The sequence below is a fragment of the Fringilla coelebs genome (genome assembly GCF_963513975.1).
Source record: "Fringilla coelebs genome assembly, chromosome: 7".
Taxonomy (NCBI): Eukaryota; Metazoa; Chordata; class Aves; order Passeriformes; family Fringillidae; genus Fringilla; species Fringilla coelebs.
This window is the reverse complement of record NC_140035.1, coordinates 11,587,015-11,606,033: the sequence shown is the minus strand read 5'-3', so window position 1 is coordinate 11,606,033 and position 19,019 is coordinate 11,587,015. Positions and strand designations below refer to the sequence as shown.

General features: G+C 45.7%; 1 protein-coding gene across 11 annotated transcripts in view; it reads right to left on the bottom strand.

Moving 5' to 3' along the window:
- Window positions 1-7,310: 7,310 nt before the first annotated feature.
- The window catches only part of CLASP1 (cytoplasmic linker associated protein 1), a 164,999-nt gene continuing 153,290 nt past the window's right edge, over window positions 7,311-19,019 (bottom strand). For all 11 annotated transcript variants that reach the window (XM_084209512.1, XM_084209508.1, XM_084209517.1 and 8 more), the window contains 3 exons: window positions 12,289-12,495; window positions 9,984-10,100; window positions 7,311-8,226 (listed from right to left, as the gene is read on the bottom strand). In XM_084209512.1, coding sequence (XP_084065638.1) covers window positions 8,140-8,226; window positions 9,984-10,100; window positions 12,289-12,495 — 411 coding nt within the window. In that variant the 3' untranslated portion in view covers window positions 7,311-8,139. The remainder of the gene's footprint in view (window positions 8,227-9,983; window positions 10,101-12,288; window positions 12,496-19,019) is intronic.

Here is a 19,019-nt window from a genome sequence, read left to right as displayed (position 1 = left end):
GTATGCTGAAGCTCCTCTTGGCTGTTACTGTACCTGCTGTCACTTATGGGTGTCTTTATGCCATAAACGGTTGTTTTATACGCTGCCATGGCAAGACTTTCCAGCTGTTCCCCCACTTGCTTGTGTCAATAGCTATTTTTACAAGACTGCCTTTCTTTACTTCTTAATTGATCTAAATCCTTTCCCTTAGCTTTCTTGTTAAAGGTGGATTTAAAGAAAAGGACTTCATTATCTCGGACATTTTTGAGTCATTATGAATTTCATCCCTCTCTTCATTAATTACTCATTACCCCTCAGCTCTGGAGGGCTGCTTTGTCCCCGATGTGTTTGTGAGCAGCTTCCCTGGCACCCTGTAATCCCACCAGCCCCGTGTTAGCTGGGTCTGGTTTACACTGCCCTCACCATCCCCTCCGCTGCTCCCGCTCTCCTCCGCTCCCAAACCAGCTCCTGCCTTTCCCTGGTGCCAGCACTGCCTCTGCACAGCCCCTCAGTGGGGTACACCCCATGAGCATCATCCTGTGCTTCCTGCCTGCCCCAAGGGACAAGCAGCCATCCCCTCTGTCCCTGAGCTGTGCAGAGAGGAATCCCTGTTTCTGCTTAATGGGCTGGCACCCACGTCTGGATGTAAATACTGAGTTTTGGAAAGCCGTGGCTTTGCTGGGCCTGTTTCAGTACATGCCAAGTTATGACAAAGCAGCATGGAGAACACAGTAATGTTGTGTAAGGGCCTTGGGATTAACAGGCCAATACTTCCCAAGACTTTGCCTGCAGTCAGATCCCCAGGGAGACTCTGAAACATGAACATCTCCTGTGCTGCAGTGGTCCAGGGGCACAGTGGCTGCAGTGGGTGTCACTGCCCTCCCACCCTCCTGGCAGAGGAAAGCTGTGCTCAGTCAGGCACCCAAGTGCTGACCCTGCTACCGAACCAGCCTCCTGCAGCCCATTTACATGCACATACTGGCTGTATTTGTCCACAAATGGACAGGACTGGGGATCACAATCAGGGATGGCCTTTCTCTGGACCTGTACAAGCACACAGCCACCTGAGAGCCCTGGTTTATGGTCTGCCCTCTCCTCCCTGAGGTCACTGTTACATCCATTTCTGCCCAGAGCCTCTTCCCAGCAGGCTCCTTGCCAGGGCTGGAGTGCAGCTGCTGGGGTGGGCCCTTTCCATACTTCATGGAAATGTATGAAAAGGCAAAGCAGGAACAATGTGTTGGGTTGGTGAACGGAAGAGTGTGGTGTGTGATATTTGCTCAGAGAGGGTAAACGAGGGTTGCACAAGTGAGAGGTTGGGTTGCACAATCAGAAGCTGTGGAATTATTTAAGTTACCAGTGATCAACTGAGCTGTATTTTCTTGGGGGATTTAAACCAAAATATCTTATTCTTTAAGTGAAGAAAATTGAGATAGGACACCTACCTGGTTCAGGAGTGGAACTCTGCTGACACGTCCTGAGTCACTCCTTGGCACATCCCTTATTGGGATGGAAGGGGTCACAAAATCATTTGAGGGGGAATGCAGAGGGAAGAAGCAGCAGCTCAGACTCTTCAGGACAGAAAAATGAATTGAGAGTGGGCTCCAAGTGCTTCCAGCAAGTCTTCACACTTGCCAGGAATCTGCTACCTACCTTTAATGGCTGGCAGTGACTCCAGTCCTCCTCCACAGGGGTGAGCTCAGCAAAACCCTCTAAACCAAGGATTACAGCCATTCCTCATCCTCCATCTCTGGAGCAGTCATGTGGCTGAGGACAAGGGACTTCATCAAAAAGGGGATACAAGGGACAGATATCTCCAGGTGGTTCAATAAACGCCCTCTCTTCTGTCTCATCCCAAAGAACACATGAAAATCCATAGAATCATTTAAATTGGAAAAGTCCCCTAATGTCACCAAGCCTAGCTATTAACCCAGCACTGACAAGTCCACCATAAAACCATGTCATAAGTTACACATCTACATCTTTTAAATACCTCCACAGATGGTGACTCAGCACCTTCCCTGGACAGCCTATTCAATGCCTGACAACCCTTTCCATGATTTTTTTCCTAATATCTAATCTAAGCCTCTGCTGGTGAAACCTGAGGTCCTTTTCCTTTGATTTGTTACTTGGAAGAACACCTCTCTACAGCCTCTTTCAGCTGGTTGTGAGACCTCTAAGGTGTCCCCATAGCCTATTTATCCAAAGCAAGTACCCCCAGCTTCCTCAGCCACTCCTTGTAGTATTGATGCTCCACGCCCTTCCACAGCTGTTTCACACGCTCCAGCACCTCCATGGCCTTCCTGTAGGGAGGGGCCCAAAACACAGGATTGGAGGTGCAGCCTCACCAGTGCCCAGTGCAGAGGGACAATCACTGCCCAGGTCCTGCTGGCCACATTACTGCTGATCCAGGCCAGGTGCCAGTGGCCTCCTTGGCCCCCTGGGCACGCTGGCTCCTGTTCAGTCACTGCTGACCAGCACCCCTGGGTCCTTCTCTGCTGGACACCTTTCCAGCCACTCTGCCCAGCCTGAGGCACTGCCTGGGGTTTTGTGACCCAAGGGCTGGATTTGACACTTCACCTTACTGAACCTCACACAATTGGCCTCAGACCATCAATCCAGCCTGTCCAGATCCATGTGCAGAGGCTTCCTGCCATCCAGCAGCAACATTCCTGCTCAGCTTGGCATTGTGTGTAGACTGAGGGTGCATTTGATCCCTTCATTGGGATCATTGATAGAGACATGAAACACAGTGCCCCCACACTGGGTTGTGAGGAGCACCGCTGCTGACCAGCTGCCAGTTGGATTTGACTCCCTTCATCTCTCTGGGCCTGGCCATCCCGACAGTTTGAACCCAGCAGAGAGAGCACCTGTCCAAACCATCAGCAGCCAGTGTCTCCAGGAGGTGCTGTGGGAAAAGGTGTCAAAGGCTTTACGAAAATCCAGGCAGAAAACATCCAAAGCACTCCCCTCACCACTCCATGGGTCACCCTGTCACAGAAGGAGATCAGGTCAGTCAAACAGGACCTGCCTTTCACAAACCAACATCGGCTGGGTCTGGTTCCCTGATTGTCCTGTACATGCCTTGTGACGGCACTCAGGAGGATCTGCTTCATGCATGAAGTACCTCAGCCTTTCCCTCATCCTTTGTCACTATGTTTCCTGTGCATCCAATAAAGGATGGGGATTCCCCCTCTGGCTGTTAATTGCTCATTGTCTTTTACAGCAGTAGCCAGATTAAATTCTAGCTGGGATTCAGCCCCTCTAATTTTCTCTCTGCATGACCACACGGAAAGTGCTCTGGGGAGAAGCCAAGGTCACTGGGCAAGGATGGACCTTCCCTCCTACTGTTCTGGCACACAGCACAGTCAAAAAAGACCCTGTCACTACAGGGGCAAGATCTGCAGCAGGGAGAGCCACCACTGTCCCTTGCTCCCAGCCCAGCCCCTGAATCTCAATGCAGAAGGGTCCCTGGGCTGACATGGGGCTGGGCTTGGTGACAACGAGGAGTGTCAGTGCTGCTGTTCGTGCTCTGTGACACTCTCCATATATTCTTATATCTAGGAATATTCAAACTAAAAGCCTCCCCTACAAAATCTGAACCTCTTCTACACTCCTGGCTTCCTTGCTCCCAGCACAAGGTAATTGAGGAGCTGTTGCCTTGACCATCAAGGTAAAAGTCATACCTCAGGGAACTAATTTCCTGAGTGTAGAGCACAGCTTCACTACAGGTTTTTAAATTGTGATGAGTTACTGTTCCCACAGGAAAACAGACAAGTGCTTGAGTGTTCAGGCTGTCCAGACAATTCAAATTCAAGTTCTTTGTAATTTGGTAGCAGGCACAGAGACCCAGTTCTGCTGTGCAGTTCCCAGCATTCCTTCACTTCCCCAAATGCTTCATCACCCAAATTTCTACAGCCATGTATTTTAAAACCTCTGTAATTCTCTCAACAAGCTTCAGAATACAGGTGTCTTTGAAGCCCTTCCTCCTTGAGTTACATCACTTTGCACAACCATCAGCTTTCAAACACAATTGTGTCAAATAAGACCAAATAATTTACAAGCACACATTGGAATAAGGAGCTATGTTGGACAGTGAATTACTTTGATGTTTCTTCCCCAAGAAGAAACCCAACTTCCACTTACTCTAGGGCAAACTCAAAAGGTTTTATTTTAATTTTTTTTTTAGCAAATTCTATCACGTAAATGTTAACAAAAAACATCTGTACAATTGCCATGATACACTCAAAAGTGAAACAAATAAGATATAAATACAGATATGGATGTAACATGACAAAAGCGGAAAAAATAGAAAAAAATACATGCGCATGAACACGGTGCCAACAAAGTCATTTCTCATGGCTGGCATTTTTCAGAGCATTTTTTACTTCCCATTTAAAACATTGTTAGCAATGTCCTGCTGTGTACTACAAAGGTCTATTTTTCTGTCCCTTAATATGTAATATTATGCTTGATAAATAAAGGGGTGGGGAGAAAAGGTTCTGATGACGAAGATGCAAGTTACATTACTTATACAGGTTATTGGTAAGCTAGTAATAAGCAATTAAAAAGACAGTCTTGTATTTTATTGTAATCCAGGCAAGCACACATAGTGTACCTTAAGAAAGCCACATGCCTCGGTATTTCTGAACTACATGAGAACTACAGTACGTAGACCTGTGGGGCAGATGGAGCCGGGATTTGCCCATGCCCACGGAGCACTGGTGCAGCCAATGGCAGAAAAAACATCCACATCTGAGATTTCGGCAACCTTGCAGCCAAGAGCTGCTGTCTGCTGAGAGTTTTCTCCCATTCAGATTTTTAAAGCATGGTGGGCAAAGAAAATACATTTTTTTCTTTTTTTTTTTCTTTTTTTTTTTCTTCCTTTTTTTTAAAGGTACGAAAAATTGAAGCCCTGCATAATGGGCAGCAAGAAAAAAAAAGGCAGCTGCAGTAGGTGGCTACTGCCAGGAGAAGGTGAACACAAGCTTCACCGGAGCAGTGAGGCACTGCAGCATGCAGACCTTCCTCTGCAAGCGTGCGTGGACACTGTGATTTGTAGCCAGAGAGACCTTTATGCTTGCTGAAGAGAAAACAAGATGATTGTACAGCTTGTTGAAGTCAAAACTGGAGATCAGAGAGGTGACATTCAGAGCTAGCCCTTTGAGTACTTCAAAGGAAACACAAAATAAAAACTGGGTCATGTTCAACATACTAAACAACCCTACTATGTACATTGTCGGCGATGATTTATAAATACCTAAGCAGAACGCTCCTACTGTGGACAGGCAGAACACACCCTAGAGTACTCAAAGGATGGACAGTCCTCCACTCACGCAAGGAAATCAAGTAGCACATTGATGAGCATCTGTTGACAAACAGAACTGAATCTGATTCAGGAAGTAAGGCCTGATTCCCCCTGCAGCCCTGGGTGCGGGGCTGGGAAGCGCAGGCTGGCCGCAGGCGCCTTCTCAAGGACGAGCTCGGACCCCGACCGCGGGGTCGGGGACGTTACAGTGCCTTCACTCTCAGTGCATACCAACAGCATTTATAAAGCATTGTATAAAATCATTTCAGAAGGAATTCGATTCCTGGAGATTTGCTACAGTGTGCCATTCAATGGAAAGGAAAAAAATCAAAACCAACAAACAGCAAATGATGATAGAACAAGCTCCATCACAGCTGAGAGGGACTAACACCACCTGGTCAGCTATGCTGACCTTCTGAACCCCAGAACTGGAACAGAAGATGCTGAGCTGAGATGGGGAGAAAGAGAGGCATAAATACTAAGCAGTTAAGAGCACAATTAAAAAAAAAAAAAAAACCAAACAAAAAACCAGCACCCCCCAAAAAACCTAGCCCACTACTAAAAATTCAAACAAGACAGCTTAACTGCTGCCAACCAGTCAACTGAGTATTTCCTCAAAAGGAAAAATAAATTTGTGTTAAAATCAAATTTGAAGCATTCAAAAAATTAAAAAAGAGCATTCTAACAAGCACACAGAAAGATGTGGAAAAGAAATGGTCCACGGAAAGGCAGACACGAACCATGGAGCAGGCAGTCCCCCCCCTTTAGTGAGGATGGCTTTTCTGAGCCTGCAGAAAGACCCTGGGGGAATCCCCCACCCCAGGAAAGCACATGGTTTCTCCTGCCATAGCAACACTGGTTGGGAAACATGAGGGAATTAGCCCTGCAGCCAGCAAAAGCCTCACACCTGTGTACCAGGAGCGGGTCACCTCCCCTGCTCTCAGGTGAGCAGGGAAAGGGACCAACAAGCTTTGCAGCCCAGTGACACACAGTCCCCCACCAGCCCCAATCCCTCCTGAGAAGAGAACTGGGAGAAACGCTGGCACCAAGTGTCAGCTCCCAGCTTAACTCCTCAGGGATGGGGTTGAAACACAGAGGGATAATTGATGAAGGGAATAATTGATGAAGGGGCTTTACCCTCCCCTGCTGCAGTAATGGAGTCACATGTTCTCAGTATGTTCCCAAGGTGTCCCTTCAGCTTCCTAAAGGGGAGATGGAGGAAGCTGAGAGGCTCCAGGGCACTGAGAGCAGCCAGGGAACACACATCCATCACCACAGCTGCAGCCATTAGCTGCAAGTCCATCATCCTCTTGCATCACTGGCACTGGAGGCAAAACCCCAGCTGGGATCCATGGCAGGTTTGGGGTGGGCATGCCCATCAGCCAGGATCCAGCCCAGGGCCAAACACAGCACATTAATTAGCAGCCTCCTGCCTTCCCAGGTTACAGGCAGAGCCAGGGGGAGCTCTCCCTTTGCAGGAAGAAGGGTCTCTGTTCAGGGAAGGGCAGTGCTGTGGGGAATTTCATTGCTGCTGGTTTGCCTCTGACCTGGTCTGTGTCATCAGGCTGCACACACCTCACCCAGGGCACCCTGCTGCCAGCAGTGCCCGGTGAGGGACCCCCACTCTTCTGAAATGCAGAGCACTCAGCAAGCCTGTGCATGGAGATGGCACAAAGGAGGCTTCTAAGTGCAGCTAACAGCACTGCAGGGTCTTCAGGAACAGGAGGGGCTCTGGCAGGCAACCAGCACTGTCCCAGTTGGCTCAGAGGTGCTTCCATGTGGTATTTCTGTTCAGATTCAGACACCCTTTCTGTCCTCTGGGATGAACATTTTGCCCAAAGTGCAAAGGAGCTGTGGGGACAAAGCCATCCAGCATCACTGGGTCAGTCAGAGCAGCAGATCAGCCCTTTGATGCTACAGATTTCAAGGAAAACAGCTGGCACTGAAGTACAGTTCTGCCAGCTCCCACTGCCCACCCACTGACACACTCAGAGCCTACCCCAATCCCACCCACCCAACTCCACTATCCTATTTGCAGACATCAGTCCCAGAACTGGGGCTCAGGTTCCCTTTGGGGAGTAACAGGTAACCTGGAGAGTCTTTTGAACATATGAAAGAGCCAAATGTGTTGAGAGGGGAGAAGTATTTACAAAGTCAATGAAAAGAGCAAGAGCCCAGCTGTTATGCACAGCACAGCTGGCTGGACAGCAGTTCCAGAGAGATCAGCCCATCCGGGGTCCGTCAGAACTATGTACAAAACTCAGACGTTTAAAAAGAACCTACTTTCATTACTCACTTGGTATCCCTCAGTATTAAAGCATCTGAGGCTGGAATCACAGCCACACCTGCAAAGATCTCCCCATGGAGGGCCCTGCAAGTCAGGCAAGCTGCAACAGGGAGTACAGAACAGGAACACAAGACTTGAAAGAAGAGAAGGACCCAGCCAGAATGGGTGAGGGGAGAGAGCAGGTAACTAACACACAGAAACCAAAACTGGGTATGAACTAAACCAACAAGATTTGTTTGACTTTTACATGTGTCCAGGTTCTTGGACTCAGTGTTAGAATGCTAACCTAAACATATTTCTGAGATTTCAGCAGGCTATACAAATATGTTTAAGTATGGCTTTCTGATGTTCACTTTTAATGAAGACTGCGACACAGACCTTGCTTCCTTTACATTCAATACCAGTAAGATTCTACATAAAAGCTTTTAAGGGACTAAAATACTGATTGCAATAAATATCTGCATGGCCTCCTTAAGCTGATGGAGCGTGCCAGTGAAGAGTAGCAGAAAGGTCTCTGAGAGGCACCGTTGATTGCTTCTAAGTCTACACATATGTCCACAGATCTCCATTAACTGTGCGTTGAAACATCTGAAGAGGAGCTGCTGTTGCTGTTGGTGGTCTGTGCCCTCTTTATATATAAGTTTAGTAGCTTCATCTGAAAGAAAGAAAGAACCATCAGGAGAGGACACCAGAAAAAAACAGGTGGGGAAAAGCTGACTGCCAATGTAAAAACTCATATTCTGTGGTGAGCTGACACTGGGCACTCTGGAGGAAAAGCAAGAAAACTGACCATATTTCAGAACAGAGACAAGAGGCTATGCCCAGTCCCATTGAAGTTACAGACAGACTTAATGGATTTAGAAAAACCTCTTGCATTTCACTTCAGCAGCCATCAGTTCATAGACCTCAATCCCTGAAGCCAGGCCAGGTCAAGCAGGATTCCCACAGAGGTCAGTAGGGCTGCAGGCACACTGGTGACCTAAGAGCCAAGGGTCTCCCTCCTAGAAAACACCCTGAACTTTCCCTGTTCTATAAAATGTTCTTTTTCAATGACATTATATCTTCACTACTATGGTACATCTAGTGCAACTGCAGTTATTATGACTATACACTTCCCTTGCATGAATTTGTTTTCTTTTTCCTCCTTGCCAACTGAACTCCAGATCCTGTAATGACTCATGTTTACATTTCACTTTAAACAAGCAGGCACTCTGCATAAATCCAGAAGAATTACTTACATGTTTATAGTTAGTGATGTGGTGGACTATGTTTGTGGCACCTAGGATACTGGAATAATAAAGCCTCTACAACATTTTATAGGGGGATTTCCTAACATCCCAAATATAAAGAGGCAAACCTCAGCACACATAAGTGTCTGTTTGCAGAGAAATTTGAAGGCACAATCGTAATTTGTTTAGTGACAAGACAGAAATAAAATCCAAGTGTTTTTAGTCTCAGATTGTTTTGGCCTATACCACACTTCCTTAGCCATGAAAGAAATTATGACTTCAGAATGACAGAATGAAGCCCTCTGAACTAAGTAGGTATTTCTGTGCACAGATTTGTTTCAGAAACAAAACCTGCAGAATTCATCTTAATTGCATAGAAATCTTGGGTATGAAGACTTAAAACAGCAGAAAAATAATTTGTGGCGGCTTGTTGAGAGCTCTGAAAAGCAATCAAACACCAACAGAAAATTCTTGTCTGAAGGATAGAGTTGAATTAAGGGCTCGGTTTCACTTGCAGCATCAGGTCAGAATTTGAGTTTTGTAGCTTACTCCAGGGTAGTTTTGTAGCCTTACTCCAGCGTACGAAGTCCTTTGAAGGGTCATTTGAGCTTGCTGCTGTCCCAGAAGGAAAGGGACACATGTGCCCTGCTGTTAAGAGTGAAGCTTTACCTGCATTTCTACCAGGCCTAATCACAACTTGCTGCTGAGAGGACCTGCTCTCCCACCATCCCCATGCACTCCCATCACCCTTTGCATGAGGATGCTTGTGTGGCCACAGAGCAGACTAAAAGGTATTTAATTTGTATTGCAGATCTGGTTTTCAGCCAGAGCAGCCAGCTGAGCCAGCTCACTCCACAATCACCTCTGGATGTAATGCCAAAGGAGGAAGATGAACGTGGCTGGAGAAGGACCTGCTCAGAGGCAGCCTGCACTTACACAAGATCAAATGTATCACAAAACCAATCTCCAAACACCATTAAAATTTTCTAAGTGGGATTTCAAATGCTCACACTGCTGAGCAGGTGCAGTGCTGCTCCTGTGGCATTTGTCAGGGTGAGACAGGATTTAATAGAGCTCAGGGAACCTGACCCAGAGCTACAGTGAAGCCACTGGTCTTGCTGCTAGTAATAGCCAGCAGAATGGCTTGCAGTACCAAAACACCAGAGACACATTACTCTTGTACCTTGCTTCCTGTGAGTTGTGCGAGATGAGGTTTCAGTTCTTCTCCAATTACTGAATAAATAGCCACTAGGCAGAATACACTGGCTTTTCTGACACTGCTCTCTGTGTTATCATAACCCTGGAAATGAGAGGAAAAGGTCAGAAGATAAACAGCACTCCCCAACACCCTTCCTGAGCAATACACTACAGAGCTGATGTACATTTTGCAAATGTGGCTGACCTAAGAGATCAATTAAAAAACCCTCTGCTTAACATGTTTGCAACCTGAATACTCAAAGAGCAAGAGAATGCAATCAACCTATCTGTTCCTTCTATTATTACTTATTACTGTCATGTTGTAAGTTATTAATATCTAGTTATTTATAGCATTAGATAACAACGCAGGGTTTCCTAACACAAGCTCAGGACTCCATCAGATACACACATTTCTGTGTCCAGTTCAGATAACCATGAACTATCCTGAGCAGTCAGGACTCTGGAGGGCTGCTTACCTATCAAGTAGGAAATACCACAGGAAAGACCATGCTGAAAGACCCCTGTACATGTGCTGATCTCTGGCAGCTTGGGCAGAGCTCAAACTAGCCACCAGATCACTCAGCAGCTATGGACAGCAGTCCCAAGCTGAGGCAGAGCTGCATCACTCAGCAGCCATCCCAGCCCATGAGAGGGGCAGACATCGCTTCAGCCTGCGGGACACCGGCTCCTCCGGCTGCAGGCTGACCTCTGCCAGGAGCGCCAGAGGAGGGATGCACACAGCTGGGGCTGTCCCAGCTGCAGGGCCCCAGGACAGCCCAAAACAACAGTCTGCAATCCCACAAAGCACTGAGCTAGGAAAGCAGGAGACCTCGGTCAGCTCAGAGAAACTCCAAGCTATTGAGTATCACGGTGGAGAATAGGCTGAGCCCCCTCATCAGGGGCAAGCACCACAACTCTCCCCTGCCAAGCCCTGTCCTTCCATGGGGTCCCCCCTGTCCATGGAGAGCCTGCTCCAGGCTGTTGAGCTGCACACTTGTGCCCACACTGCTGCTGACACTCCTCACCTCCTCACCGCTCTGCCAGGACCCTCAGCTTGGAAACAAGCACAAAGGTGATTCTCTCCACACACAGTCCTTCAGCCAGGATCCCAAAATACTTCCCAAATGTAAGGACTAAATTCCTTCTGACACTGAGTTTCTAAGGTAAGGAAATAGCTCAGGCAAACTCTGCTCAGAAACAAGAACCATTTAAAGTAATTAAAGAAGACAAATAAAACTGCCTTTTTTAAAGGCATGCTGCTCTCAGATTTTTCCAGTGCATCAAAGCTTTGCTGTTCAGATTGTTGTCTCCAACAATGATGGCTAAAACCATTTTACAACAAAAGTTTAGATGAATACAGAATTGTCCAATTCCCAGAAGCTGAGATTTAAGACTTGCAAGAGCTGACACTACAAAGTTGGGAAGAATGCCAGGATGCATAAGGGGAATTTCAGACTTTGCTCTTGGTCCTTCCAACATTTTAAGCTCACAATGAGGAGGCCTCTTTATTCCAGTTCTCCATAGAAGTCTTACCCACCTAACACATCTCCCCCTTTCACTCTGACTGATCTGTTCCTGTTACAGTCTCTCCCCAGTAAACACACACATTTTCTCTCCTCCCTCACTGCTACTTCACGTATTTTCTTCTTGTTTGCAGCCCCATCCCAGCACTGCCAGCTGCTTGTGCAGGGGACCAAAAGACAACACTGCCACAGCCAGTGCTCAAAGCTAAATCCACAGTGTACAACTAAGCCTTAGCACTGGCAAAAACACAGCTTCCCACCCAGCCCGAGAGAGTTGTGAAAGAGGCTGAATAAAGTCAGCAAGTAGCTTGGTCCTAATTTCAGAGAGAAAAGAGGAAAGAAACAACCTGCCTGCTGGGATTCAAATTCAAGTGCAAAGCACCATCAAAGCACAGAACAGCTCAGCAGAACTTAAGACTTAAGAACTTAAGGGGACTACAAGTTGTACAGAGACAGTGTAAAATGTGGCTAAATCCTATCCTCACATTTATTTCATGGCTGCTACTGGCTTATTTGGGAGTCAGAAAAAGGCATCCAATTGTGGAATATCCATGGTGGTGATATCGTGGTAAGAACCTGAGTTTTCCTTTCCTTAACATTAAAAGGATAAAAAACTCAATATATAAAAATTTTATTTTACCAAAAATTAAATGGCTTAATTTACCAAAATCTGGCCCCATAGGATCCATCAATCTCCCTCCCTTGGGGTAGAGATGTCACAAATGAATGGTGGCTTGTGCTCAGGAGCAGTGACATGGGATTCTGTACCTGTAACAACCCAGGAATGATATCAGGTAGGAGCTGATGCAACGATTCCTTGGAAATCCTCTCGATGACTTTTGTTTGCATTTTGATGGCAGCTAAGTTAATTGGATAATCTGCAGTCTGAATGATGGGGCAAAGCACCTTGATGCACTGCTCGGGGTGGATGGAACTCGCCAGGGTGGAAGCAGCTTCTTCAGCAGCTCTGACAACCTGAAATGAAAGTAGAGCAAACCCTTATGTTAATGAGGTCACACTTGACAGCCAGCACTGCTGCTGTGTGCTAGGAATGACAGCCAGGAAATGCTTGGGGATGTTCATTAACAGATCTGCAGGAGGCTTTGCTGAGGGGTAACTGATGCTGAGACTTCATATTCTTTGTCTCCAGTGACATCTTTGTTCCAGCCAGTGCAAGAAGTCCTTCCTGCCTAATGTATCTGTGTCAGAGTTGTGGCTAGGTTGAAAAAATAGTCTGTCACCCAAGGCAGACAGGCACTCCCCATCCCAGGAGGAGAGAGAGGATGACATCTCTCCAGCCACTGCCAAAGAACCAAACCCAAGGGCTTAGACTTACACAAAAGGTTTCTCCTTAACCATTATCATGAATGGCCTGTTGCAGCTTCCAGTGTGCACCTCAGTGCTGAGTGGCACGTGCCATGCTGAAACACCCATGGCAGCTGTGTCCTGCCCCTCCCCAGCTGAACTACACTGCAGCCAAATCCAGGTCACACACACAGGAGCCTTTAGGGAGTCTCTGACCAGGCAGCTCTGCTCTCAGCACATGTAACCCATCCAGGCAGCACTAGGACCACCATAAAAAATGGGAGGAAGAACAAGTGGAAACGGCAGCAGCACCCACCCTTTGCAACCAGCCCACACTGTAAAGGAGTCACACAAAGCAAGGATGATGCTAAATTCAACTCTACCCTGAGAGAAAGCAGATTCTCACAACTTTCATTCTTCCCCAGCAGGTAGGACAGCTAGTTCAAAGAAGAAAGACCCAAATCTGGTCTCTCCTCCCAAGAGAATTTATTAATTTTACATTCTGCAGTAATTGGATAAAAAAGAACAGGATGGGAAGGCAGGTTTTCTTTTTTCAAGTGTCTGTGCTAATTGCCAGGCAACAAAATGAAGCTTCCTCTTGGCTGCCCTCTTCCTGGCCACAAATAACACACTCTTTGCTCCTCGTGTTCTTGTTACAACACAAAAGATGGAGGATGCTTTTTTCCATCTTCTCTCACTCCTCTCTTCTCAGGGCTTACTTTAAAGGGAGGGTAAACCCTGAGTAGACAGATGTCCCAAGACTGAAATCCCCAGACTTAAATCCAACACTTCAGCTTTAAGAAGAAAGAAGCATCACAAATCCTCATCTTTGGGATCTTCCAGCTAGTCCCAGGCAGTCCCTAGCTAAGCCCAGGAACATTAAAGCACCCCTCTTTCCTGGTTGTGTGGGAGGCTCAGGTGCCCAGCACCAGTTCTCTACCTCCTCCTCAACTGAACTACCTGGGGCTGTCTCAAGTCAATACTCTGAAACCAGCACCAGGAAATCTGTCCCAGGCAATCTGCAAAACAGCACATAAATCAAGCCACAGGTCTCCTGTCACTTAGACTGAAGCCATGGCTGCTGAATTTGTGCTGTTCTCCTCTCCCACACACTGTGATGGCATCAAACTCGGGGATTTCTATTTGAGTAAGGCAATCTATGGACAGATGTAGCTCTATCAGAGCCTCAAAAGAAGGTGAGCTTTTATTATTTTTAAGCAACTACTGTGGATAATGCATGAACAAGGAGTAGCTGGAAGCTCATCTTAGTCCATGGAGTACAAAACACAAGGTTTAATTGACTTTTAAGAGAGCAGCAATTAATAGTGACCAGAAGGGATCATCTCCACTTACAGAGCCAGCTTCACCCACAGTCACAGCATCATAGCCATGCTGCTAACATTTACCTTCCACTCATGCTGAGAGCTACCTCCCTGAAACAGGAATGGCACAAGACACTTGTATTCCCAGGAAACAGAAGAACTCCTCCACTTGGCTTTTGGCATTCTCTAAGGCAGATCCAACAGTGAATGTGACCTCAGACACTTCACACAGCACAAATATCTTGCATGCAGGCAAGATATGGGTAGAATGGTGAAGCAACCTGACATTTTGGACTGCTTCTGTACCAGTGTCCTATTTACAGAAATAAAGCTGTCCAAGTGCTCCATTTACTTCAAGCCTTTCTCAGCATTTAATTATAACATTGAAAGATATTCCAAACTGAATGGCAATCCACAATGTGGTCAATATTAAAAAAAATTCTTCCTGAAAGATCTGTGAATGAGTAGCTATGCAGAACAGAATGCTTGCTTTCCCACTTACAGCAATTTTCCCTCTTCCAATTATGTCTTTGCTAATTTCTCTTCCATTTCACACATGAGAAGCATGAAAGTTAATATTTTTTCCACATAACTTAGTACTAGCTGAGGAGCCAGCACTGTGTGATTTTGTGGGGAAAGAAGAGAAACACCCAAGTACTTAAGGAAACCTAATGCCAGGCTTTGATAGCACAGAGTGGAATTGCTGGAGTAGATCAAGCCAGGAGCTCCCAGAAGGTCTCTAAAGGAATCCACTTCCAGGCACTGCAGCTTCTGTCATCTGCTTTCCACAAAGGATGGAAAGCATGAACTCAGAGGGCCCTGATACTTTACCATCAATTTAACTATTCCCTAGCAAGTCACTACTAAAAAAACCCTAATATTACTATTTGAACACAGGCCACTTGGGATTTTGTTCTGCAGCAAAGCCAAACACTTTTGGGAGGGTGTTTTCAGACACTCAGAAAGAAAAGTTTGCACATATATCACAACACACTAAAAGAAAAATATTAAAAAAAAAATTAAACCTTATATTCTCTTGGTATCCTACTTGATAAAAAAGCAACAATATTTTAGTATAAACCTATGGCTAGACTCTGATCTAAAACACACTACCATTAAAAACAAAACAGTAGGTGAATAATTTAATGACTATTCTATCTGGGTTTCAGCTCCATATCCTGTTTGCACACAGTATACTGTGTCTGTTAAGTTGAAGGTATGAAGCAAGTCCATGAGACAAAAAGCCTATTAACCAATTCCAAGCACAAGGAGCATTAAAATACAGTGATAATTTTTCACAAAATAAGCAAGAGTTCAACAGCAACAAAGGTCACACATATTTTGCCCATCAAAAGATGAGTAAGGAAAGTTATGAAGGTGCAGAAATTATTTATGCCCCTCACAGTCCTGCTTTCAGCACTGCTGCCCAGTTCTAGCACAGATGTGGCTACATTTAGGCAGTGGCTGGCTATTTCACATCCCTTCCCCCCCAGACACAGGAGGATGCATTACACATGTCCAGCATGACAGGAGCTTGTAAATGTGACAACACCAGGGAGACTTCCAAGCCTCCCATGAGCACATCTGGCAGACAATGCCTGCATCTCAGCAAACTCCCTGGCTGTGATTAACTTTAATAACATGCTCAGGTCTCACTGACATCAACAGGATTCCAGCATGTGCAAACATGCTTGTTTGGATGAGAGCCTCTGCAGGTAACCGGCTCCTGGCTCCCTGGGGAAGCACCAGCAGGTGACAGGGCTTAGGAAGGGGTAGGGCAATATCAGCTGACAGTGAGCCAAAGAGAAAAACTCATCCCTGCTGGCACAGGAAGCCAAATGCCACCATTTTGCAATGCAAGTACCAGCCCTGTCCTTCCTCCTGGCTTTGGCAAAACAAAACACTCAGCCACCCAGAGAGACTCTGCATCCCATGAGGGGCTCTCAGTATTCATCCAACTGGCTCAGAGTCCCACTCACCCGGCACTGCCAGCAGCATTTCCAAAGAGAGGGAAGTGCATTATGAAAAGGTACAACCTGCCAGGTCATTTGGCAGTGAGAACATGCAATTGTAATAGAGTTTAGCAAAGACATTTTGCCATGAGGCACACCGCTTGTGCCTTGCAAATTGTACATACCTTACAGTATCAAAAAATCAAGTATCATTTTTAATCAGGGCTTTAACCTGACCAGCAGAGTGAAACAACCTTAAAAGGAGTGGGAGAAATGAATAAACAGGATCAAGGAACACATCTTCCTCCCAGCTTTGAAGGCAAGATCAACAGATACACATCGGGAAGTGACAGGAAAGGCTCGTACTAACAGCGACACCACAATAAGTAGTGTCTATGTAATCTACCCTTTAAGCCCAAGAAAAGGAAAGGGTGCTGTTTGCTACGTGCTCAGACTGGGGAGCTCGCTGTCACAAGAGGATTAGAAGTTAGACAAGTTAACCAAAGGAAAAAAAAAGCCAACCCACACAGGGAGGTAAGGCAGAGCCATTCACACGGAAAGGCTTTAAGACAGCTGGAAGGGGAAAGCATATCCATAGGGATGCATCACTGTGTGCTTCCTTCTTGCTAGTGAGTCAGGCAGGGTATCAAGTGAAGCAATATTTTTGTCTGACCTAATATAATTATTCTTCAGAATCTCAGAGATACAGAATAAAAGTCTCTACTTTTATCAAAGTAAGCGATCAAATGATGACAGCAGCTGGAAGCAGCAGGTGCAAAAGGGTGGCTATGAAGCAAGATGTGCAAGACTACAGAGAGGCTGCAGTTCTTTAAAAGCACAGACACTAAGCTGTATATAAGGTATGTCACAAACATGATTTTACCTCCCAGTAAAAGCTTAGAGCAAACCATGGCTTGAACTGGATAGTTTGACATCGTTCAACACAGGGCAGGTAGCCCGGGAATGCAGATCTAAGAGATAGCTCTTGGCCTTAAAGCAGCAGGTTTTTCTCCTTTCTAAAGGCTTACCTTATGCTCTACACACTGGAGACTAGATTCAGCCTGACTTTTGCTGGCATAACATAAGCTCTGTGTGCTGGAGGGTTCCTTGAAAGACATCTGTGATGCAATAAGACCTTTCTAGTGAGTTTCACAAAAGAGAAGTTTTTATACTTCCACCCAGCTTGCTTTAGGCAAGGAGACATATTCATGTGCACAAAGCCACTGAGGTGTAGCACACAGAAAGCTGTTAATCTCCAGCAATGTCTTCCTTAATGCTACCAAGGAATAAACTTCTTGTTAGGCAGTAACAGGTCAGGCAGAGCCAGGAATATGCATGGGAATTGCTTCCTGATTTCAGTGTGAGGGGGTATGCTGATGTGCAGCATTAGTATGAGCAAGACAGTGACATGTCACAGAGCCTTGTCTTCAAACAGAAAAGCACACTGGAATCACCAAAGCTCTACAAAATTTGCTGGACAAACTTTGGATGACAATTCCCACTGGTTTACCTGGTTCACAGAGCACACAGGAATCCTATTCAGAAGCCACAGGATCCTATGCACTTAAGACAGCCAGAGCTCAGACTCCATCTCTTCCACTCAGTTTCTTCTGCTCAGCTACTACACTTCATGCATTAACATGTTGCTTGCTGCCTGACAGCTGCAGCAAGCAGCTTACAAGTTTTGATAGTTTCATTTCTGCTTTAAAGAGACACAAAGCACTGGAAAATAAGTAAAGGAAAATGTCCTGACTCCCCTAAGGCATGCCAGGTTCATAGGCTACACAGGGCATCGGTGTAACATGTAGGGATCTCAGCAAAGCAGCACCTGTGGCACCTGGATGAGAGCTTCCCACAGGAGCTCTCATGGGAGTACTTTGCCATGATTGCTAGTTACAAAGTCTCTGCAGAAGGTTGTAGAGGATGAGGCAGTGCAGGCAAAGCCCCAGTGAAAGTTTAGAGGCTTTGTAACAACACCACTGTGAAACATGTAGAGCGCCAGGGAAGTTTATTAAGCAGAAGAACAAGGTTTTGCTTTCAGGCTTACGAGGCATGTGGCTGTGCTTTTGAGCCAATTTTTGCCATCTAGAGGTGGTTCCTTAAAGCCTGTATAATCTAAGCTGGAGGGGAAGGAGGTTTACCAGTACCTAGTCAGGCAAACTCCCATCCCTGAAGGCTTTACAGTCTAATTCAGACAGGAACAAACAATTACGGACTTGGTTTCAAAGCAGAAAGTGGACTCAGTAATGGGGAGTACTAAGCAGATGAAAAAGCAGCGTGATTTTTATAAGGATTCAGAGATGAAGTAGATTAGACTGCTACTCCTGGGCATTAAACATTTGAAATGTATTCGGGAACTGAAAAAGTACAGTAACATATATTATGAAACATCAGTGACTGCCCAGTTGCAGCACTTGGTAGCTTTCAGCATAGACTAGATAACAAATAATCTTCAGGCCTATGATAATTTAGTGCTTTGCTTTTTGCAGAAAACTACAGAGATCATACCATCATCAGAGGACAGTTACAATATATAAATATCAGAGGCCAATCTAAAAGCACCTCAGCAAGGTAATAAAAATTATTGACAGGTAAAATGGGTAACTGATTTCTTCTTCTTCTCCCTCTTTCAGAAGGTTACAACAAAGAATATACAATAATGTACAATAAGCATCCCAATTATGCTTCTGAACTTTCTATATCATAAAATCAGAAATCAGATATCTAAGATATGGCACAGGATTCTTTCCTTACACATAGAAAACAGACATCAGTTTAGTCTATAGGATTTGTGCCAGAGACTGAAGCAGGGAACTAGCTATCCTATGATTTCTAACTCTGCTGCTGATTTCCAAGATACTAAACTATTTCTGTTTTAAAAATAATCAATAATAAGAAATTATCCTCATTTTGCTGACAT